The 26,722-nt window shown below is 38.6% G+C and overlaps 1 protein-coding gene across 1 annotated transcript in view; it reads right to left on the reverse strand.

Moving 5' to 3' along the window:
* LOC139445610 (uncharacterized) overlaps window positions 1–26,722 on the reverse strand; it is a 138,247-nt gene that overhangs the window by 43,791 nt on the left and 67,734 nt on the right. Inside the window, exons 4-5 of the mRNA XM_071226773.1 lie at window positions 4,835–4,950; window positions 3,697–3,823 (exon numbers count right to left, since the gene is read on the reverse strand). Coding sequence (XP_071082874.1) covers window positions 3,697–3,823; window positions 4,835–4,950 — 243 coding nt within the window. The remainder of the gene's footprint in view (window positions 1–3,696; window positions 3,824–4,834; window positions 4,951–26,722) is intronic.

Here is a 26,722-nt window from a genome sequence, read left to right on the forward strand (position 1 = left end):
CGTTGTCGTTGTGCGTGATTTTGCATCAGTCATGGCGTCGCACAGGACGGGAACTTTGATAAGTTCTGTTGAAAATATCAAATCATTGCAATGTATATATGTTCTTCCTACGATTCTCTTCCCGTGTATATTCTGAAAATGCAGAGCCAATGTACTCAACGAATAGACGAATTGCTTTGTTTACATTTTCAAACAGCAGTCTTTTCAGCGTTCATTTTCACACCTCATTTATTTTGCTTCATTACATCTAGACAATTTGTATTGATGACAAAGACCATTTGGCATTTGATTCTAAAATGTATGAGGAATTCAAGGATGTAGGAATCGCAGCTGAAATATACGTGATGTTATTTGCGTCTCATTACCGGTGAACGTTAATTACCAAAATCACAATCACCATAGCAACAACAGAACGTTCAATGTTGACGCCTCACAACCGATTGAGTACGAGGTGTTAAAGAGTGCGCATGTTTTTTTCTAAATAAAACAATAGGTTTACAAAATCGATAAATACTATGTGTGTGCCTATTTCCGGGATTTTATCGAGTATTTGCATCTTGGAAATTTTCATTCGAGCCCCGCAAGCTAACACTTTCAGGTCTCGAGATGAATTTCCAAGATGCAAATACTCGATAAAATCCCGGAAATAGACACACACATAGTATTTATCTTCTGAATCACAAAAAACACAATCTCTTAACACCATCGCAAAACATCTTGTAGAAGCCACAACAGTACTCATATTTTCCAACAAAATCACATCTAAAAATGAGACATCAGCAAGTACATATAATAAAATGTGTATTAACATTTTTCGTCAGGAAATCAAAAGATTATCTCCTTGTTACCGACTCCAGGTTCAGCTAAACATGGGTCCTCCTTTGGTCAAAAGTTTGTTCCCCCTCTAATGAGTGTGACACGCGTTTCACATGAGTGACGAACTGGGTGCACACCCGTGTGTAACGAGTTGCACACGGGTATCACACGTATGGCGGACGGGTTCCACACGAGTCACCAACGGGGTGCACACGGGTTGAGTAACGCGTTGCCTATGCGTGTTAGGGGAATGAACTTCTAGGCAGTAGTGTAGAGTCATATCTAGATTTGAGTTTAAGAATTTCAGGATTGCTGGATTGATTTAGCAAAATGTGATGATGATTATCTTCTTCCAAACTTTGAAGAACCGATGACAGTAAGAAATTTGTAAAGCACTGTTACATTTTGCATCTGACTTCTATAGGATACATGGAACAACTAATCCTACAACACGATCCTACAACATAATCCTACAACACGATCCTACAACATAATCCTACAACATAATCCAACAACACGATCCTACAACATAATCCAACAACACGATCCTACAACATAATCCTACAACACGATCCTACAACATAATCCTACAACACGATCCTACAACATAATCCTACAACATAATCCTACAACACGATCCTACAACATAATCCTACAACACGATCCTACAACATAATCCTACAACATAATCCTACAACACGATCCTACAACATAATCCTACAACACGATCCTACAACATAATCCTACAACACGATCCTACAACATAATCCTACAACACGATCCTACAACATAATCCAACAACACGATCCTACAACATAATCCTACAACACGATCCTACAACATAATCCTACAACACGATCCTACAACATAATCCAACAACATGATCCAACAACATAATCCTACAACACGATCCTACAACATAATCCTACAACACGATCCTACAACATAATCCTACAACACGATCCTACAACATAATCCTACAACACGATCCTACAACATAATCCTACAACACGATCCTACAACATAATCCTACAACATAATCCTACAACACGATCCTACAACATAATCCTACAACATGATCCAACAACACGATCCTACAACATAATCCTACAACATAATCCTACAACATAATCCAACAACACGATCCTACAACATAATCCAACAACACGATCCTACAACATAATCCTACAACACGATCCTACAACATAATCCTACAACACGATCCTACAACATAATCCTACAACACGATCCTACAACATAATCCTACAACACGATCCTACAACATAATCCTACAACACGATCCTACAACATAATCCTACAACACGATCCTACAACATAATCCTACAACACGATCCTACAACATAATCCTACAACACGATCCTACAACATAATCCTACAACACAATCCTACAACATAATCCAACAACACAATTCTTGCATTTTGAAGACATAATAGTGCATGCCTGCTTGACAAGAGGTACATTGGTAAATATGCTTCATTATTGTGTATATTGACTGAATATACACAATAAACTGGATGTAGTCTTGTGTTGTGATTATATGATGTGAGTGGAGAGATTTGCCTTCCCACTTGGTCACAGTAATACATAGGATACAAAACTCGCTCCCATTTCAGAAGAACTTATCTTTCCCATTTAACATAAACTTGATATAAATAAGAAGCTTGTTCAAAATTCTTTATGAACCTCCAGTGATGTCAGCTTAATGTTCTATGTAAGGTTTTCTCCTGTCAGCAAGTACTTGGACTCAATCAAGTTGAAACCCAGGAGCGACTGTGAATGTACACAGGGAGGTCTTACTGTCCCTACTTTGAGGTTTTACTTTCTACAAGTAAGACCTGCTTTGAGGTTTTACTTTCTACAAGTAGGACATGCTTTGAGGTTTTACTTCCTACAAGTAGGACCTACTTTGAAGCTTACTTCCTACAAGTAAAACCTGCTTTGAGGATTTACTTTCTACAAGTAAGACCTGCTTTGAGGCTTACTTCCTACAAGTAAAACCTGCTTTGAGGATTTACTTTCTACAAGTAAGACCTGCTTTGAAGTAATATTTCTTTCAAGTAATACCTAAGATTTTCATTTGAATATTAAATATAACCTGCTTTGTGGTTTTATTTTTTAACTAGACCAATTAATACACATTAAATGTTGATTTTTGACTGTTAAAAACTTAAGATCCCATGTCAGGAATGAAACCTGCAACTATATATATCATGTTTCAGACTGTAACCCAGTGATTTCCCACTGAGCCACCGGAGCATGAAGTAAAGGTCCACTCAGCCAGGTGTTGGTGGGAGTTTAAGACCTCAGAGAGGACAGATGAAAAAGTAACACTTTTGGCCTTGGTCTTACAACTTTCACCAGGACCAGGGCCCACTTGCACAAAGCGATCTTAGTGCTAAGATGATCGTAACTCCCATACTTTAACATAGGGTTACGATAGTCTTAGCGCTAAGATTGCTTTAACCTTTACATGAACCCAACTTCCAGAAGCCACCAGGGCAGATGGCTGATTCAACAGAATTGTCTCCCCTAGATCCATAAACCACACACTCACACTATTTTAGAAGTGTTTCACTCAACACTTAAGGAACATGCCAACTTCAACTTTGATGTTCTTGGACAATGAAATGACTCTCTGATGCCAGCTGATTACATAACTTGCGACAGGGCTTTACAGTTATATTGTTAGACATGGCTGACATGTCATGTAAGGCATCACTGTCTAACGAACAGTTAACATATCCATCACATGTATGACATGAATAAAGGATTGACGGTGGACTGTCAACTGGTCTTCATAATATAAGGGTTCTTTATCAGAGCTGAGGAAAGAGTAGGAAAAGTGTGTTTGTGCTCACGTGAGTACTTGATGGTCATCCTCTCCCTCTCCACGCCGTATGTAGCCCTGGGCAGACTGTACAGCGAGATGAACAAGGTGTTGTGCACTGCGGCACTGTAGCGGAGACAGTGGCTGAACTTCACATGCTAGAACAGACCACACTCAACCTGCAGTCAACTAAACATGGCACTGTTTATATGGTTTATTAAAATACTGTGCTATGCTATACAATGCATCTAGTTGATAAATATACTGAGGTATGTTATATAATGCTTCTAGTTGATAAATATACCGGGGGTATGTTATATAAAGCATCTAGTTGATAAATATACTGAGGTATGTTATATAATGCATCTAGTTGATAAATATACCGGGGGTATGTTATATATTGCATCTAGTTGATAAATATACTGAGGTATGTTATATAATGCATCTAGTTGATAAATATACCGGGGGTATGTTATATATTGCATCTAGTTGATAAATATACTGAGGTATGTTATATAATGCATCTAGTTGATAAATATACCGGGGTAAGTTATATAATGGTATCCTTGACAAATATATATTGGGGAGTGCACTAGTCATAACAACTGATGATAACATATTATCAATATATTTCATCCTTATGCCGACACAAACACACAACACATCACCTGTACATCATCCACAAACACATCACCTGTACATCGTCAACCAACACATCACCTGTACATCATCCACCAACACTTCACCTGTACATTGTCCACCAACACATCACCTGTTCATTGTCCACCAACACATCACCTGTACATTGTCCACCAACACATCACCTGTACATCATCCACCAACACATCACCTGTACATTGTCCACCAACACATCACCTGTACATTGTCCACCAACACATCACCTGTACATTGTCCACCAACACATCACCTGTACATTGTCCACCAACAAATCACCTGTACATCATCCACCAACACATCACCTGTACATTGTCCACCAACACATCACCTGTACATTGTCCACCAACACATCACCTGTACATTGTCCACCAGCACATCACCTGTACATCATCCACCAACACATCACCTGTACATCATCCACCAACACATCACCTGTACATTGTCCACCAACACATCACCTGTACATTGTCCACCAACACACAACACATTACCTGTACATCGTCCACCATGGTCCAGTTGACGGCAGAGAGGTTGAAGTGGTAACATTCTGTAGGGTGACTGATGGGGTGAACTTCAAGTAGGAAGCCTTTCACTGCCCTGTAGGAATCTGGAAACAAGTCCCAGTCTATGACATCCATATCTCATCTTATTTGTGTTTTCACCTAAATAAAGCTGAGGAAAACATGAAGTGAATATTAGCTTACTATACCATTATCTACTTTTTTACACATTGTCAAAGAAATACCTGAACCTGCCACTCCCCCTGAACCTGTCATGTTTCTTCAAGCCCCTCCCCCTGAAATTGTCATGTTTCTTCAAGCTCCTCCCCCTGAAATTGTCATGTTTCTTCAAGTCCCTTCCCCTGAACCCGTCCTGTTTCTTCAAGTCCCTCTCCCTGAACCTGTCATGTTTCTTCAAGTCACTCCCCCTGAACCTGTCATGTTTCTTCAAGTCCCTTCCCCTGAACCCGTCATGTTTCTTCAAGTCCCTCCCCCTGAACCTGTCATGTTTCTTCAAGTCACTCCCCCTGAACCTGTCATGTTTCTTCAAGTCCCTTCCCCTGAACCTGTCATGTTTCTTCAAGTCCCTCCCCCTGAACCTGTCATGTTTCTTCAAGTCCCTTCCCCCTGAAATTGTCATGTTTCTTCTAGTCACTCCCCCTGAACCTGTCATGTTTCTTCAACTCCCTCCCACTGAACCTGTCATGTTTCTTCAAGTCACTCCCCCTGAACCTGTCATGTTTCTTCAAGTCACTCCCCCTGAACCTGTCATGTTTCTTCAAGTCACTCCCCCTGAACCTGTCATGTTTCTTCAAGTCCCTTCCCCTGAACCTGTCATGTTTCTTCAAGTCCCTCCCCCTGAACCTGTCATGTTTCTTCAAGTCCCTTCCCCCTGAAATTGTCATGTTTCTTCTAGTCACTCCCCCTGAACCTGTCATGTTTCTTCAACTCCCTCCCACTGAACCTGTCATGTTTCTTCAAGTCACTCCCCCTGAACCTGTCATGTTTCTTCAAGTCACTCCCCCTGAACCTGTCATGTTTCTTCAAGTCACTCCCCCTGAACCTGTCATGTTTCTTCAAGTCCCTTCCCCTGAACCTGTCATGTTTCTTCAACTCCCTCCCACTGAACCTGTCATGTTTCTTCAAGTCACTCCCCCTGAACCTGTCATGTTTCTTCAAGTCACTCCCCCTGATTTGTTCGTGAGGTGTTGCATGATATATACAGAAAAACCTGCTGAAACCATCAGAACTAAACATGTGGCATGATATACACATGCACAAACGTTAAGCACCACCATATTCATAGTCTCTTGATTTCACACGAGGGAATCAGAAATACGAAATATGATGATGTATGGCTGAATTAGGCTTCCATAGTTTCATGAACCCAAATTTGTCCAGATACCACAAGGAAAGTGTGCTTTACATGTTACTGCAGTTCCCCTACCCTATAAATAGTGAAATTCAAGTTTCAGACACATGTTTGCATTTTGCTCCTGTGTGAGATTCCCCTTCCAATAGAGGTTGAAAATCAGCCATGGTGAGGAGAAAGTTAACAAACACTGAAAGATGGCAAAATGCTGGCATGTCATGCAGGGCCATTGCAAGACAAATGGGTCGTTATCACAGTGTTATCACTCATTTGATTGTCAAGCATGGTCAAACCAATGATGTCAATGACAGGCATAGGTCTGGTACGCCAAGAAAGACCTCTAACGTCTTTTAAGGATAGTCAGACGAAATCCATTTGCCACTTCAACAGATTTAAGACTGCAGTGGATTACCCATCAGAGACTCTCGACGATGACCGTAAGGTGTTGCCTCAGAGCGGCTGGTTATAACGCCAGAAGACCAGTAAAATGTCCACAATTGCAACTGACTGAGAGGCACATGCGGAATTGTCTGATATGGTGTCGTGCCCGTAGTCAATGGAACTTGGCCAACTGGAGAAGGATCCATTGGTCTGACGAGTGTTCAATGCTGCTACGAACTGTTGATGGTCGAATACGTGTTTGGAGGCAATGTAACACTCGTTTTGCACCAAGGAACATCCATAAGACCTTAGCATGTGGCGGGGGGTCTGTCATGATATGGGGTTGTGTTTCTTTCGGCTGCAAACTTCCGCTGGTGACAATTTCATGTACCTGAATGGCCAACAATACGAAGATGCCGTTCGTCCATTGGTAGTCCCTCATTTTGACAACCATCCTCTTCAAACAAGACCTGTTTACATGGATGACAATGCTAGACCACACAGATCTCAGGCAGTTTTGGCTTATTTGTGTCAAGAAGCTATTGCCACTCTTCCTTGGCCGGCATGTAGTCCGGATCTTAATCTGATTGAGCATCTCTGGGACATTCTTGGCCGGAAAATCAGACATCGTGATCCCCCAGTTCAAAATGTTCAGGATCCTGGTTGAGGACAAGGTGGGATTGACATTTGCAAGGGACCCGTCATAAGCAGGGATGAAGGAATCCTGAGGAGAAGAGTTGGAGCAATAATCTCTATGGAGACAGACTGGAGAGTGGCTCCAGGACAGACATTTGAAATGGGATGTCTTGCTCCCACTTCATCTAGATGAAGGCGAGGCAGAGCTATGTGATGAAGACAAACAAATAAAATCCACAGGAGGCGCCGGGAGCATCGCAGGAGCTGGAAATTGGGCATAGCTTGCAGAAACATTGACTGCATCAGTTGAAGCTAATCAGTGTCAATGAAAGGTGTCTGAAGCAGCTGGGAAGGTGTCGGGAAGAATGATGGAGGTCAGAATCCTGGAGGCACCTGAAGCACTGTAGATGGCTGATAAGATGGAGGGAGGGACGCACTCAATGCGCAACGCCAGGCATGATCATGGAAGATGCATCCCTGCTCCATTATGTATGCCAAATTGTTTATCCCAGCCATATGGGTTTATGAAGAATAGGTTTACGCAAAGAAAGCGAAACACCACCACTTAAATAACCATAATATCGCCAAGATACCACAAAGAATTGAAGAACCAAGCAATACAAAGAATACAGAACGCATGACATGAAAATATGTGACCACGAAATTAATTCAATATGGCTGAAGTGGAACAACGATATACAATATGCCTTATATTTACCGTGGTAAACACCACCTCCAGGCGATAAATGTTAATGCTATGGCATAAATCATATGAAAGATATGAAGTCACAAATCATAAGCACAAATATCAATCACAAGACTATATGGTGTTACAAAACGCGCATAGGATTCAGTGGATTAGAGCTATGGATGACAGCAGTAATGTGCTGGTCAGTGATGTCACCACTTCCGTGGTCACTCAACCAGCTCTCACAGCTCTTTCTCTGTCAAGAACAAGCAGTAAATGCATTAAGTACTGTAAATCTTGAAATAAACGCAAACATGAATTAAATGCGAAAAATGCATGTGGTCTGTGTTTGCATTAACTAACTTTGCATTTATGTCTCCAAAATGACTATCAATAATAAAATGGCTTCACCGCACACTTTGGATAGAAGAAATACCAACTTGAACAAGCATGAAATACTCACATCCCCTGCCAATATGACATGTCGGGTGTGTGCAATGCATTAGCTCCTGAGAACTATGTTCACTGGGCCTTTTAGTAAAGAAATATAGTACGATTTTCAATATCTACTCCGGAAACGAGGACTACGGGCATTTTCAGTCTAAATCAAAGTCGTTGCCATAGAACTCGAAAAATAACTTTTATAAAAAATCCATGACTATCAAAAGGCACCAGTTCACCACTAGACCTATCAATGTGCAAAATATGGTGAAGAAATATGGTACGGTTTAAGATCTGCTCCGGAAACGAGGACTACTGCCATTTTCAGTCTAAATCAAAGTTGTTGCCATGGAAACTCGAAAAATATTTTTTTTAAAAATCCAAAACTATCAAAAGGCACCTGTTCACCACTAGACCTATCTATGTGTCAAGTATGGTGAAGAAATATGGTACAGTTTTCAAGATCTGCTCCAGAAACGAGGACTACGGCCATTTTCAGTCTAAATCAAAGTTGTTGCTATGGAAACTCGAAAAACAACATTTTTAAAAATTCCAAGCTATCAAAAGGCACCAGTTCACCACTAGATCTATCTATGTGCCAAGTTTGGTGAAGAAATATGGTACGGTTCTCAAGATCTGCTCCAGAAACGAGGACTACGGCCATTTTCAGTCTAAATCAAAGTTGTTGCCATGGAAACTCGAAATTCAAAATCCCAAACTATCAAAAGGCACCAGTTTACCACTAGATCTATCTATGTGTCAAGTATGGTGAAGAAATATGGTACGGTTTTCAAGATCTGCTCCGGAAACTAGGACTCCGGCCATTTTCAGTCTAAATCAAAGTCGTTGCCATGGAAACTCGAAAATATTTTTTTTTCAATCCCAAACTATCAAAAGGCACCAGTTTACCACTAGATCTATCTATGTGTCTAGTATGGTGAAGAAATATGTTACGGTTTTCAAGATCTGCTCCGGAAACGAGGACTACCACCATTTTCAGTCTAAATCAAAGTCGTTGCCATGGAAACTCGAAAAAAATATTTTTTTTCAATCCCAAACTATCAAAAGGCACCAGTTTACCACTAGATCTATCTATGTGCCAAGTATGGTGAAGAAATATGGTACGTTTTTCAAGATCTGGTCCGGAAACGAAATGTGACGGACGGACGGACGGACGGACGGACAGACGGACGGCACCCATTCCTATATCCCCCTTCCACTTCGTGGCGGGGGATAATAAACACAAATATGGTTTACTGAGCAGCAGTTGTGAAAAGTATATAACAATGTCATTCAAAGAATAGGAATTAAACAATGGGCATCCGAATAGTTATCATGGCTGAGGTCAAGAGTCCAACCTACTTGTGTCAAGTCTGTTGACAACTTCTCTGCATACCAATCGGTGAACTGTTGTTGGTTTAATTATTTTATTGCCTTTGAACTTACTAAATGCCAGTCTACAGAGTAAACATACAAACTGTGTGTTGTTTTTAGGGAAACACTTTTTATTGTTTTTTACGGAAGTGCTCTACTCAGCGCTAATTAGCGGAGCTATTTGCTGTTTGATTGGATAAAGGTAAGTTTGGATTAACTTCAGGGGAGTCACATTGATATTGAGTCGCATTTTTGGCTAGTGGTCAGCAGTCATATTAATTTGGAGATGCATGAATTTCCAGATTTACAGTAATAATGCAGGATGAGTTAAAAAAAATATTTCTTTGTCGTCTGTTGATGTTAAAATATCCAAAATATTGAATAATCCAAATTCAATGTTTCCACAAATACCATAAGAAACATAAACCAGGGTTTTCCTTGACTTACAAATGTGGGGGTCCAGGAGACCCTTATAATTGTTTCTAAAAGTCTTGGCAGGCAATATGAGGGTTCTGCAAAGTGATGAAATATTGTATTGTACGGTACATTTGGATAATTACTTTTGAGTCAAAATGAATCAATGATCAAGTGGACAGTCACAGGTCATGATTGATGGATGAAATGACAGATACAACTCTCTTGATGCACTGTAGATACAATTAATATTATTTTTTTCCTGCCTCCAATCTCAACATTTGTGCAAATTATTTCTACAAATATTACTGTAGACTCTGACCTTCATGTGTAACATTCATGAGTCAGTGCCCCCATTACAGGGGTGTGATCATGTGAATTAGCTTATCATCTCCAACAGAACAAGCGTAACAGTTCTGAGGTGACTATTGTAGCATCCCTTCCACAACTGTAGCATGCTAGGCTACGTGACAGATGGATGACTGCCTCTTTGTTAGATCTCCATCAGCTGCTGCCAAAAAATAATTTAACAATTTATGATAATAATATTTTATCTTTGTGAATCAGAAAACTGTTCAACATGAACAAATTATATAGGTAGATGTAATAGAATCCCTCATGAAAGATTGGTTGTTTTGCATAACTTAATCTTTTGAAAACAACATATTGCAATAAAATGTTTTCCCCTGAATCAGTTGGTGTTTGCATTATCACAGATCATAGTTCAACTTTTTCTTTCTGGACAATAAAATATGTTTCAATAAAAAAAATAATGATAAAACGTTTTGACAATAGTAGCCTCTAAAAAGGCTTAGATGGTACATATGACACATGATAACTTCAAGAAGTTATTTCTTACTTCTGAAGCGTGTACTACCTGTTATATATGGTGGCTAAGAGGGGACATCGCTTTCTCGCTCTATCGCTTTCTCGCAGTTAAGCAATATCCCCTCTTGACAACTATAGGGGCCGCATGTGATATCTTCTGCAATTGGGTGGGAATGTTGAAATTTTCTCACTATTTACTTTAAACATAATTTAACTGTACAGACGTAGGTGATTTCAAAAAGATCCGCAGATTTTTGTGTAAAATGTAATTGATTGATTTATGGCAGTATTCAGTTGTATGTGACCATCACGCCGAGAGCGCGAGGCAGATCATGGCAATACGCTCTAAATAAATCAGGTTTAAATCTAGATATATACTTTTCAAAAGAGTGAGTGAGTTGGGTTTAATGCCGCTTTTTAACAGTATTCCAGTTATATCGCAGCGTGTCAGCTTAATGTGGGAGGAAAGCCCCAAGTGATGCAGGTCTCAGACGTTTACCACTTCGGTGAAACCAACGAGCATGGGTATGGTGCTGACAAACCTAGAAACATAATTGGGGCGAACCGGGATTCGAACCCACGATCATAGGTTTCTGGCGTGCCCAAGGGACGCAACTCTGCACAGCGAATCGCTGCGCCTTAGACGACTGGGCTACCCTTGTCCCTTTCTGTTCAAAAGAAGTTAAGAAGACTATGGTTAATTATTTATGGCTGATTGTTTGGCAAAAATAAAATCTTAATATTGTGGGTGTTCTATAACTTGTTTTCGTTAGCATATGGTTTACAGTGTGTCATACTGTTGTCTGTAAATGTTCTTTTTCACATTTGATGTATGTTTAACTTGAATTGTGTTTCTTGTCTTGTGCAAGTCTACAAATTTATGTACTTGCATATAGTAATTTGATAAACACCGCTTCGAGTGAGAATGGTTTCACGTTGCTTTTAACAATAATCTAGTAATATCACCGTGGGGAACACCAGAAATGGGCTTTACACATTGTACCCATGTGGGGAATCGAACTGGGTCTTCGGCTTGACGAGCGAACGCTTTAATCACTAGGCTACCCCACTGCCCCCATCGCTGTGGCATGACCACAGTTGATATGTGTACTTGTGTAAACTACACATATGGAGAGACATAATAATTAGCGTGGCCATATAGTTAAGGTAGATAAAAATATGAAATGCATTACTATGATTATCTATAACATATATTAAATCAGCTATAATTGTAATATTTTATGTATATCTTTATGTTGTTTTGTCAAAAGTATGTATGTGTGTGTGTTAATGTGTGTCCGACTCATTGTCTGTGTAAAAATGTAGTAGATAACTACATAACTCACATCAGAACGCACAATTGTTAACCATACAGTTTAAATGGATAGAGAATTGCTACATAAATATTATGTATATTCCTGCCTGAGCCTATACTATAATCGGATATCTAGTCTCTCCTGGCGGGAAGGTTAAACTTTATTTTACAAGCATTTAAGCATTAAATTCCTGAAGACAGTTTATCGAAAGTAATTATAAGAAACGAGTTGTTTTTAACAAAAATATTTACAACGCATTTCATTTCTACGGGCTACGGGTTAATGACGCTCAGGAAAGTCGCTTATGTGACTTAAGGTAGAGGCATATATCTAATCCATCTGTATTTTGTAAGGGAAATAACTGTGTACATGTTTGCATAATGAACATGCAACTTAATGAATATGATTGTGATCCCAAAATCGGACAAGCACATATTCAGCTTCATTTCCAAATCTAATGACCGAAAAAATAATCCTTATGACGTTGCAAACAATACAAACAGTGGCCGATAAAACTGACAAATATTTTTCAATATATGATCTCTTTTTTTCTCTCAGTTTAAGATTGATGGGCGAAAGAGAGGGGGGTGGGGGGGTGTATTATGAACAAAAACAAAATATGAACAGTGACTCTATCTACTGTAAACAGCTTTATTTCTGCGCCGTTAAAATATTGCGAATACCACACCAAAGACAATACTGCGACGAGATATTTTTGCGAGTTGCCATGTTGAGATGACCTCTCGATTACCAAACAATAGACAGCTTCTCTCCAAAGCTAGTTAATCTGAGTTGGCCGGAAAGTTTACCGGGTGGGATTGCTACCAATTATCAAATACGATAATTGACTTAACTCAGTGTCATGACTGTGAGTTTGAATGCAAACAAAATTGTGGACAAAATTGTGGACAAAATTGCAGAGGACACTGACGCAAGCAAGCGAGGTTGGAAGAAGGCAGGATTACTGTGAGGTAGCATTGACACTTATTGGTCTGTTACACTGTCATTTGTGATGTATTGTGTGACCATTCTGCATTCATTTGTGTTTTTAACTTATTGAGTAACTTGTGGTTCTGGTTGATGATTTCAACATTTGATGACGTGTTGCAATGAATAAAGTATGTATGTATTATTTATACTTATTTTTGCGTTTTTAATTTTTGCGATTGAGTCTTGTTCTAAAAAAAAAACCTGTTTACAGTATATTTACTACACTATAAGAAAATATACAAGTAATGAAAATATGTGTGTATTTTGTAACATATTTATCTACAACAAGATGTTTAAAAAAAATCTAATTATAAGAGGCAAAATAGCGGTGAGAATTACAGGAATGGATCTCTAAATATCAGCAAAACCGTTTTAATTTACGGCATTATGGGAAATATCGCTTTCTCGCTCTATCGCTTTCTCGCTTTATCGCTTTCTCGCTCTATCGCTTTCTCGCGCTTAGGCTTTCTCTAATGACTAACCATTGTCATATGAAATAATCGGGTGTTCTTTAACCTCTTTTGAATAGTATGTACTGTAAATCTTGAAATTAACGTTCGAGTTAATTATAAATGCATAAAAATTAGCGTAGACTTAATTACCGTATTCGAAGTAATAAGCGCCCAGAGCGCTCTCAAAATTAGAATATCATTTTGGTGAGAAAAAAAAGTTGAGTTGAAAGATAAATTTCGTGGTTTATGGTGACAGCCTGAAATGTTTATGTACGACAGATATATTTTTCCTGAATTTAATTGCCCATATTTAAGTGTGCATATGACGAGTGCGTATCATACGCGAATAAATACGTCTTGTGTACATTAATCAATTGGAAGGGGTGCTAATTGGGATTGTTCACTAGCCAATATATTAGCAAATATCGCCGTGGGCGTTTATTAGAGCGGGGAGCTTATTACGGTAATTATACTTTGCATTTATGTCTCAGAAATGACTGTCGATAAGAAGGCCTCACTGAACACTTTGAATAGCGGAAATACCAACTTGAATATAAAACCAATCAACTATCTATTTCCACATTATTGATATAAGCGTTGTTTATAGGAAAACACTATCGCATTTTAGGAAGTACGTACTACTCAGCGCTACTAAGCGGTGTGATTTGCTATTTGTTTTGATAACTTGGCCTGGGGGCGGGGAATCCAATAGCTAAATAGGGCCATAAATTAATCAAAGTCTTTTTTACACAGAAATATGTGGATTGTTATAAAAGCACATATGTCTGTATTGTTAAATCATATTTAAGTAGATAGTGAGAAAAATTTCAACATTCCGTCAATATGTATAATTTGAAATGCGACTGGAAAAATCTCAGCTCTATTATATGATTAAACCCCCCCACACACACACACTGAGGAAAATTCAGTAATGTTGTTTTACGTATATACTTTTTATCTTAAAGAAACACATAAGGCATGCGATCCATATCGTGGCCAAGAGGGAATATTGCTATACCGTTAGAAAGCGAGAAAGCAATAGAGCGAGAAAGCGATAGAGCGAGAAAGCGATAGAGCGAGAAAGCGATGTCCCCTCTCGGCCACCATAGTTATAAGAATATACAATATAGATAAACATGGTTTACTATCTAAACTAGATATTTGGAATAACGCCATATGGTTTGGGGACAATACATCAGTACACTAAACAATGGAGAAGGATTTGCTTCTATTATGCACCCATTTGCAAGCTTCGTTTTGGAAGTCATTTCACCATTTTCATCTGTCTTATCTGTAACTTCCCACAAAATGTCTACCACACATGAGATTGAATATGATTGGACATTTTAGAGTTTGAACAGAATCAAAAGGAAGAATGTTAGTAATTCTGAATGGGTTCTGGTTATTAATTAATAGAAGGGTGATACAATACATTTGACAACCGAGCATTATTTCCCCATAGCCTCGTCATTATATAACCCAGCAAAAATAATTTTATATAAATCTATGAATAAACTATTGTACAAGCAAAAACACTGAATATCATCTGTGAATGCTACCTCAGTAACAGATACCACAGATGGCACAGTGCCACCAATTAATGACAAACCGATAGAACCAGTGACATCAGGGGTGTTTGTACACACTGGTATACCATATTTTCTTGAGTATAGTGCACATCCAATTATAATGCGCACCCCCCTCTAGCAGATTCAGTACTTTGGAGTAAAACAATCAAACACTGTGTGCAGAAAAAAATTACACCTACCCCTTCAGCGAATTCCGGTAAACGAACGGGTGATGAGAAACTTGGTCAGTACAAATTTGAAATTTGAGATAAAAAATCACCAGATATGTTGATTAGCCATTAAAATTGTATTTTTTGTTCTGCTAGGCATTGTTTAACATCCAGGGATTAAGATTACCTTGTATATTTTCTCGTAAACTAATCTGGAAACAGCAATCAGCTGTTACCATGGTTTTTTTTAATCTAACGGTGATTTGGTCAAGACACACCCACTGATATAACTTTACAGGATTTTAATGCAAGGATTAATGGAACCAGTTTAACCAGTCACCGTCGAGGCTCTCACTCACGTGATCGCGATAACTATGTGTAGACATAAAATCGTCAAACTATAACAAATATGACTTTAACGAGTCAAAGTATGGCATTTATGATATATGTATCCATTCTCTGTCAACTAAAGTTTGTTTCAAGGCATCAATAGCGATAATCTGACCGTGGTTGTTGTAATAACGGTGAGTTGTGCGATTTTCCGATCGCTTCTCACATGATTTCTCTGAAATTAATTAAAACAATATTACTGGGTAAAAGGAATTTTAAAAACAATTTATGAAATAAGTTACAAACATAAGTCCAGATAAACAAAGAACACTTTTTATAGCCAGACAATGTAATCAAATAATTAATTTGCGTACTTCGATCAGTATGGATTTGTTGACATGGTAATTCCGGTGTTACATGCTCACGGTAATGTCTTTCCATTGGGGAATAAACATCAAAACTCATTATGGCGTGTTTAATGTGTAATGATGTTTTTTCTCGGTTGAGTGCATTATGAATAAGAGAGAAACTGCTTTCTCCTTAGCGGTATGCAATGGCTAAGGGAGGTAATTAGCTTGGGTATGTTACGAGTATAAATAAGGGGCGTGGAAAACAGCTCACCTCTCTCGCTAGTCAGCCCGACAGTAACACTGAACATCCGTTTTGTGATCCATTATTAATATGTATGATTTAACAAAATATTTATGTATGTTTCTGTTTGCAGGAGTTGGAGTATTTATGTTAATAAACTGCCGTGTGTCGACACTGGGACTGGGCCATTGTAAATATTGGTGTATGTATGTATGTATGTATGTATGTATGTATGTATGTATGTATGTATGTATGTACGTATAGTATGTGTGTGTGTGTATGTATGTATGTATGTATGTATGTATGTATGTATGTATGTATGTATGTATGTATGTATGTATGTACATATTGTATGTGTGTGTGTATGTATGTATGTATGTATGTATGTATGTATGTATGAATGTATGTATGTATGTATGTATGTATGTATGTATGTATGTATGTATGTATGTATGTATGTATGTATGTATGTATGTATGTATTTGTGTTAATAAACTGCCGTGTGTCAACACTGCGACTGGGCCATTGTAAAAATTGGTGTGTGTGTGTGTGTGTGTGTGTGTGTGTGTGTGTGTGTGTGTGTGTGTGTGTGTGTGTGTGTGTGTGTGTGTGTGTGTGTGTGTGTGTGTGTGTGTGTGTGTGTGTGTGTGTCATTGCATTGTATGGAGAGGAGAAACCCCCTTCTACACAGCTGTGTTTTTGGTAGGAAAAAAAGTGTGCACTATACTCAAGAAAATATTGTAAGTATAAGTGACAGTGCAAAACAGGGACTCATATCACCATCGCTCTTGGCCCTTGCCTGATAGTTACTTTAAATGGCTGATGACTGTACAATACACTGGTCATTAGGACTGACCGACTGATCATTCTTCAGTATTCACATAACTTGATATGATGAGTTATGCATTTGTCGGTGCTACATTATGTGACTAGCAGTATGGGGAACAAATGTTAAACTTCTTCTTCTGTGGGTATAATGCTCACCCCTTCCACATTGCTCTATTGTCAGGAAACAATGTCCATTATACAAAAAAAAAGCTTTTTTCAATCTAATAGTTTTAGTAGCAAACTTCCCCTTCATGTTGTGGTGGCCTTAACATGCTTCCTAAAACAACCTCAAAACTCACTTTATTTTGTAAACTTATTGCTATTTTCAGCATAATAATTTACCTGTTTACCTGTTCACCACATACAAGTAAAGCCTAACAGGGACTAGGCAATGTAGTGCTGTCAACAACTATCACAACTGACAAGTCTGCATAGCTGTAAAATCGTAGCTATGAATTGCTCCGAATGTACTATCTTGTGTCAAATGGTCACTTATTAGTGACAGTTTTGATGCATTTGATGCAGTAACTAATTTTCATGTAATGAGAACACAGTAGAAATTAGGTTGTACATCTTGTTTCAAAAGCTCTCTTGCAGGATGCCTGTAACAGGGCAAAGATATTGGTTATAACTACAGTAGATGGAAACTATCTATGTGGCTATCAGCAAATTGAAATCTAGACTAAAGTTGCTGCAGCTCACAGAAGGCTGAGAACCGTCTGTACAGGAAGCACATTCGATGTATCATGCATTCACCATGCTATTGGTAATGGGAGACCAGTGTAGACCAGGATAATTCTGTATGATAAAAACATTTAAGCTTTCACAATATGATGTCTAACATTACCTCAGGAAATTTGTGTGTTGCTGAAAGATTTCTTTTATAACTTATACAGGCAATTAACAGTAACTTTTGTTTCCTGGAGTGAGGGCAAATCTTATTTCTGACCTTGAACGTCTGCAGTATGATTGATGTTCAAACAACCATCTTTATAAATATTTACTCAACCTATCTTCTCCTATATAGTGGTTGGTTTTAACATGAGTAGCATTACATCGTGGATGTCTTGTTCGGGGAACAGTTGCTGTATATTGTGTCAACTCATCCTTTTGTTGAACTGTTCAGCTACTGTACTGATCTGAGGTAGCTGCTGTGGCAGATCCATCATGGCACACAGTGACATCTACAGCTTCCCTCCCACACCTTAGCCTCAATATACATAAGCACTCAAAGTGTCACAATTCAACAACTAACAAACGGTCTATAACAAGGATTATACTGATCTTTCAAACTTGTCATAAATGTTTCTCATCATCTGACGATGGTCACCACATATCTGTCTGGTTGATTGTCATCTCAAAAGTAGAAACAATTTTATGGATAACAACTTCTTTAATACTGTAAAAGGTGACGTTTCGGTATAGATCCTTATACCGTTGTCAAGCAGGACTTAATGAGGGACATTATATAGAATATATATATGGTAGGTGAAAATAACCGTAACAACAATTGCATACACGAGTGGGATAACAGTAACAACAATTGCACACATGAGTGGGATAACAGAGCAAGTGTTGCGACAACAGAAAGATAATACTGTCACCACACGATGGACAAAACACATAGGTGGAAGCCAAAAGGGACACTAACTAAACCACCAGGTTCAAAAACTAGTCCAAATAGCCAAAAGTAGAGACTGGAAAAAATTCTGCGAAGGTATAAATAACCGCACAGAGGCCAAAATGGTCTGGCGCAAAATCCACGCCATTAGAGGCTTAAAACGACATTAAAAAACAACCAGCATTAACAACTCAACCAACCCCGCCCAAAAAGCAAATAATCTCGCCAACCAGTTTTCGGCCGTTAGCAGTAACACCAACTTCAGCCAAAAATTCCAAGAAAAACTTAAAACAGAAAACAAACCCACAAAAGAACCAAACAATAACAATCTAGAAATAAACCAACCCTTCACAATGGAGGAGCTCCTCTACGTAATCCAAAACAGGAAAAAGGGCACAGCCCCAGGATTAGACCTTACTTCTTACCAAATAATTAAAAAACTCCCCCTAAAACTATTCCAGGCACTACTCAAACTATACAATCTCATCTACCTAAACGGACAGGTTCCTACTCCCTGGAAACAGGCCCTAGTCATACCAATCCCTAAACCTAATAAACCAGCTAATCAAGCTAACTCATATAGACCAATATCCCTAACTTCAAACTTTTGTAAAGTAATGGAATCAATGGTTAAAAATAGATTACAACATTACCTAACCCAAAATAACATCATAAACCCAGATCAAAGCGGTTTCACTCCAGGCCACTCAACCCTAGATAACCTCGCCCGACTAGAGCAAGATATTAAGACGAACAACTAAATAAACAAAATACCACTGGCATCTTCTTAGACTTCTCTAAAGCTTTCGACATGGTATGGCACGACGGGCTAATACAAGAACTTAAAAAAATAGGACTCAAAGGTCAGATCATAGACTTCATCCAGGACTTCCTAAACAATCGTAAAATAACCGTGTGTATAGACCAAACACTATCGGACCAATGTCCCCTAGAAAATGGCACTCCCCAGGGCAGCATCCTCAGCCCCACCCTCTTCAATATAATGATAAACGATCTATCCGAGGGCCTATCCCCTAAAGTAAACACATCAAAATTTGCGGATGATGGAGCCATCTGGATCCGCACTTAAAGCATTAAAATGGCCCAAAATTTACTCCAAAAATCTCTTCATAATACAACAATGGGCTGACAAAAGGGGCTTCTCCCTTAACTCAGAAAAAACAACAGGAATAGTATTCAAACATAAAAACATGAAACCGGCCTCCCCAATCCTCCAGCTAAACAACCAAACAATCAAATTTCAAAAACAAACCAAATTCTTAGGACTTATTTTCGATGAACATCTCACCTGGGATGCTAACATCCAAAACCTAACAACTAAATGCAGTAAAGACCTAAACACCCTAAGATGCCTAACTGGCTCTAACTGGGGAGCCTCCAAAGATACCCTCCTCTCTCTCTACTTATCACTAATTAGATCAAAACTAGAGTACGGCTGCGCCATATACAGTCAAGTCTCGTAAATCCGACATCGTTGGTTGCACATGATTGTGTCGGATTAACGAGTATGTCAGATTAACGAAATTAAGTGATTTGTGATAAAAAATCGGACATCTTCACGATAGATAATAACCGTGTGTACCTTGTAATAAAATCATTAAAAACGAAATATTTATATTGTTATGTTGTTTATTCATTCATTCCTTAATTTATAATTAATGACATTGCAATAATAATAATAATTTTCCCATTTATATGTAATAATAGAGACATTACTCACTGAATATATCACATCAACCACACAGTAAATAGCGCTGAATCAATCGGTTCCCATCATTTGTGTCGGATAAAGCCGAGTGTCGGATTAATGAGTGTCGGATTAACGAGACTTGACTGTACAACACCCTAAACAACTCTCTATCTAAAAAACTTGACTCAATACAATACCAAGCCCTATAACTAATTACACACACCCAACATGGCACCTCCTACACTTCACTTCAGGCCTTAACAGGAGAAATGCCACTAAGTCTACGCAGGGAACAGCTAAGCTTAAATTTCTGGGCCGCGTCCCAATCAAACCCTCTCATCCAAAACTTAATAAACCAAAATATCAGCCCCAAAAACCAAGCTCTAGCTCGTAAACACCCCTTACTTACCCCAATATCCAAAAGAATAACAAATACCTAAACGAACACCAAATTAAAAATCTTAAACAAAACTGCAAACAATCAAATATGTTCACCCCTAAACTCAAAATACCCAAAATAGACACAACACTAGCTAGCTAAATAAATAAACAAACCGACCCAAACATAGCTAAAACCACCACATACACAAAAATTGGCCAAATTGGTGTCACATTTTCACGGACGGATCCTCAGATCCGACCTCCAAACACACAGGTTTCGGAGTCCATACCACACAACCAACTAAAACCACACAATCCTTCCGACTCCCAAACAACCAATCAATATTCAAGGCAGAACTAATGGGCATGGCCTCAGCCTTCCATAATCAAGAATCCCAAAACCACAAAAAAATCCTAATACTTACAGACTCCCTAAGTGGACTGCAAGCCCTCCAAAACAAAAATACCAAAAACCGACCTAAATTAATAAATCAAATACTTAAAAGCTCCAACGACCTAACTAAGGCAGGCAAACAAATAACCTTCTTGTGGATACCCGCCCATGTAGGAATATACGGTAATGAAAACGCCGAAAAAGCAGCTAAACTATCCCTCAAAATCCAAGAAATAAGCTTAAACTTACCCATCTCAAAATCAGAAATTAAAAGTGTAAACAAGCAAAAAATCACCAAAAAATGGCATAACCTTTATCTAAACTCAAATAGCCAAATCAAAAAAGTACTCAGCAAACCACTAACCAAACCATAAATTCTCCATAGAATCAAAAAAAATCGACAGAGTAATCACTAAACTCCAAACAGGACACACCAACCTAAATAACCTAAAAAAAATAAAAAAACACACTACAGGTAACTGCCCACACTGCAAACAAACTAGAAACCCCAGAACACGCACTCATCCACTGCACACATTACCTTACACATCGAACCGCATTACAAACCACCCTCAATCTAAACAAGGCTCTCACTCTAGAAGCAACACTAAACTTCAAGGCCTTAGGCATATTCTCAATCAAAACAGAACTAATAAAACGCATCTAAAAACACTATAATCTACCAAATCAAAATCACATAAACAAACAAACATCCACCATATCCAGCTCCCTTAGTTCTACTCCCTAACCCCATCGGCATCTATTCCAAATCTTAAAATTCCCAAATTCTATATAAGCAACCCCTAAAGCCCCCTCTTGGTTTGCACACACCACTTTCGCCCCTTTCGGAAACACATTAAATGGCCTGGCCGGCCCCGTGTGCGAAATACGCATCAGTCGGAAAGCGCACGTTAAATCTCCAAAGGAAGTAAGTAAGTAAGCCCTCATTCAGCACACCACAAGGCAGCATTATAAGCCCGACCCTGTTTAACATCGTGATCAATGATCTTTTTGATCATGTCAACTCTCCTACCCAAACTTCTAAATTCGCTGATGACAGAGCAATGTGGGTAAAGCACAGAGATATTTCACAAATCAGAAAAAAAATCCAGTCAGCCCTGGAAGGAGTAGATCAATGGTGCAATAAATGGGGATTCACCCTTCCAAGTGAAAAAACTGTTGGAGTTCTATTCAAACTACAGGGGAAAGATGCTATGATACCCCGTGTCTCCATATAAGGCAAACCAAAAAATTTTTTTTTTAAATCCGCAATATTTCTTGGGGTGATCCTTGATCAACACATTCACTTGGCGCAAACATATAGAATATGTGGAAAACAGATGTCAAAAAGACCTGAACGTATTATTGGCAATTTCAGTCACATCTTGGGGCACAACTCCCATTGAAACTAAGAAGAGAGCAGACAATATTATTGTTCTGGGGACAAACATCAAACTCTTTGGTTAAAAAGATATGGCAAGACAAAAACACTCGAGATGAAGCTAGAAAAAATCCCTCACTAAAGCCATCTGGGATATTAGTACATAACTCATCCGAAGTCACAATTGTAATGACATTCAGCCTCCAGAAAGTCACTACAAAGGGTTACACCCTCCCTGGACTTTAAAAACTCCCAAAGTTGACACTGCTTTTACATCCAACCCTACTCTGATCAGTAGCTATCACTAAAATTCAAACTACCTGAGACAACAGGGTCCATATATACACTGATGGATGCAAGAATCCTATCAACAACAGCGCTGGTTACGGGATCCATATCCACAGCTCCAAACCCCAAGCACATTCGGTTCGCCTGCCTGATGGTCAGTCAGTATATTCACGAGTGAATTGGAGGCAATCGTCCTATCAGACTCACTAAGTGCACTCAAGCTTTCAGTGGCAGAAACTCAAACTCCAGGCCAAACACAGTCAACAATATTCTATACGAATATACAAAAGCTATCGGACCAAGGGCAACAGGTGGAGCTGTGTTGGATCCCCTCTCACATAGATATTCATGGAAATGAAAAATCAGACTCACTGGCAAGCTAGCTCTAGACAAATCGGATATACAGCCTATTCCCTTTAGTAAACTAGATATAAATAGCAAAATAAAAGCCTCTATAGCAGAAAGATGGCAAGCCCAATGGGACGCAAGTAAGATCGGCAGATGGCTATACAAAATTCATCCCAAGATCCAACAAAAGCCAAACTCATACTCAAATGAAAGGAAAATTAGAATTGCCATCTCACGCCTCAAGACTCGGTCACAAAAAGCACTATGACAAGATTTGTTCATCTTGCAAACAACCTGAATCCATTGCCACACAACAGCCCAGGCTAGGTTAAAACAAGAATTGCAGTTAGATCCGCTATCCGTCATAGATCTCCTAAAGCCAAGAGATGCAATAGCGAAGGCCAAACTAACTCTATGTCTGAGAGATGGACAGCTACTCGAACGTATATAAATAGAGCAGCCAAGGATAAAAATGAAATTATATCAACATAAGAAAATAGAAATTATATCAATACAAAAACAGAAATTATGTGAATACCAAACTCACAATAGATATGTGTACCCTACTCACACACATGAGTCCCAAAGAGGGACAGGTCAGCCGAAATTGATTAGGCAGAAGGCGATCTCTTAAACACTTAATGCAACAACAACCGTCATTCAGTCCTGCTTGACAATGGTATAAGGATCTAAACCGAAACGTCGCTTTTTACAGTATTAAAGAAGTTGTTATCCATAAAATTGTGTCTACCTTGTCCCCCGTCAACTTCTAAGTAATGCCTATCAAACAATTTGTCATCTCTAAAAACCTTCATACATGAAACCTAGTGGCCCTTGGTACAATTGTACATGATACAAAAGTCACATCTCATCATGTTTATATGTGTTAAAAAGTATTTTTTTTCCTCTGTATTATGCACACTTTCCTTCCAACAAATACAGCTGTGTAGAGAGGGGTGTGTTATACATGCAGACAGTAAATGTTCATTCTATCTACGAAAGTAAAGCATGTCACACTGGAAATAGCATGTCCACAAATCCATACTGAAGTAAGCTATTTCCTCCTGTTATTACGCTATCTCATTATGGTGTCTGTCTGCATTTCATCGTGTTCATAGAAATTGAAACATGAAACACATTCCACTGGCAAGGGTTGATTCCATTTTCAACAAGAACACTTGATTCAATGCAATATTTTGTATCAATGCATACCATATTTTCTTGAATATAGTGCGCACCCACGCATACTGTCCGCCCTTCCCCCGCTAGGGAATGCAGTATTTTGGACAGTCTTATGCACAGTCAAAAACTACATGATATTGCGACTGGTGAATGAACAGGAGATAACAAACATGTAACATGTGAAAAAACATCACTAGACATGGTGATTTATCAATTCAATAGTATTTCCTGTTGGGCCAGGCATTGTTTTATATGCAGAGATTAAGATTTTCTGTGTATTTTCTTATAAAATTAGCAATAAATAGCAGTCATCTGAACACACATTTTCTCCCAAATCTACCAGTAACTCTGTAAAACAATATACCCAATAATACTATTTATACTAATAGTCGAATTACGACAACTAAGGTTTTTCATCTCTGTACATAGTGGTGGTATAGCATGATCTGTCGATCAGTTCATACACTGTTTTTCCAAATTACTATAAACAATACTGAGTTAAATTTTGAAAAAAATTAAAATAATAGATCACAAACGGGGGTCAGGATATACAAAGAACATTTTTTATAACAAGATAGTGTAATAACAGGATTAACTTGCATACTTCAGTATGGACATTTATGGTAAGTAAACTCACTTGACTCAGGAAGATCAGATGAACATTATAACAAGATAGTGTAATAACAGGATTAACTTGCATACTTCAGTATGGACATTTATGGTCAGTAAACTCACTTGACTCAGGAAGATCAGATCAATGTACCTGTAGACTGGTAGATATCTTCTTAATGCCAAGACAATGAACAGATACAGTCTTGGCGGTAGAGTACCATATTTTCCAAAACAATACAGCTGTGTTGGGGTGTGTGTCCACAATACATGCATGCAATGAGTTTTCATGAGTATTCAAAGACATTACTGTGAACATGTAACACTGGAAATAGCATGTCAACAAATCTAGTTTCCACCTTTGCCGAACAAGGCTGGAATTATGGAGTTATATTTTGGCTGGACTAACGAGTCTATGCATAATCCAGTAAAAATCATGTTACCAAATCAATATCCGTCAACAGAATTTTTCCAAATCTTTTCACGGTGCTCACGTGATTTATGCCATACATTTGCCAACGATGTTTTGGTCATGACATTTTTCAATCCCTCTCATGGACTTTGAATTCGTACTTTTTTGTCAGTAGACCATAGAACCCTTTGTTCAAGGGTTGCAGCCAAATTTACTGCTGTGCACATGGGTTGCTGGTCAACAATCACTAGCTATTTATTTTGCTGCCAGCGTATCAAAACTAGTTGGTTAAACCACAGGCACCCAAACTCATTGTTCATACATGCATTCTCCTGAAACTATCACATGCTTCCTTTCAGAACATTCCCCTCATCAAACAACAATAGGGACCTTAGAGGTTTGCCATTAACAGTCATCAGCGGTGGCACATTCCCACCCTGTCATTTGAACAGGCAAGAACTGTGATGGGTACTCTCTAGGCATATTTCCCTGCCAGAATATTGGCAGTAGTGTGTTCCAGGTGGAGCCAGCTGTCATCCATGTTTCAGACGGTTTGCTGGTGGTACTGGACACTTTTTTTCACTCACAAAAATATTCTCAACAGCAGTTATCACTACATTAAAAAAAGTAAAAGTGTTTACTCAAATGATATTAAATGGTAATGAAATAATCAGGCAAACCATTATTATTCAAATTGATGAGATAACTGTGAAACTTCCCCTTAAAATAACAACAGCACTGACTGGGATTATGGGAATCTGATTCCAATCTAAAACACCTGCAACAAAAGCCACTCAAAAAAACAGAAATCCTTCATAAAACCAAAACAATTGACAGAGTAATAACTAAACTACAAACAGGCCACACTAACTCCCAGCTGCACCAAATTAAAAAACACCAAACTGGTAAATGCCCCCACTGCAACGTAAAAGAAATGCCCGAACATGTAATACTATATTGCACACATTACCAGCAACACAGAACAACACTCCAATCCACACTAAACTGCAACAATCAAAAGACAATAGCAACTGTACTGAACCCCCTAAATGACTTTAAAACCTTTAAAGAACTAGGCATATATCTAATCAAAACAGGCCTACTTGGCCGCATTTAAAAATAAAACAAACAACAAACAAGCTGCCAATAACGCAAAAATTCTAAACCTATAAA

This window comes from Haliotis cracherodii, unplaced genomic scaffold, assembly GCF_022045235.1.
Source record: "Haliotis cracherodii isolate W230 unplaced genomic scaffold, xgHalCrac1.p SCAF_6, whole genome shotgun sequence".
Classification (NCBI taxonomy): Eukaryota; Metazoa; Mollusca; class Gastropoda; order Lepetellida; family Haliotidae; genus Haliotis; species Haliotis cracherodii.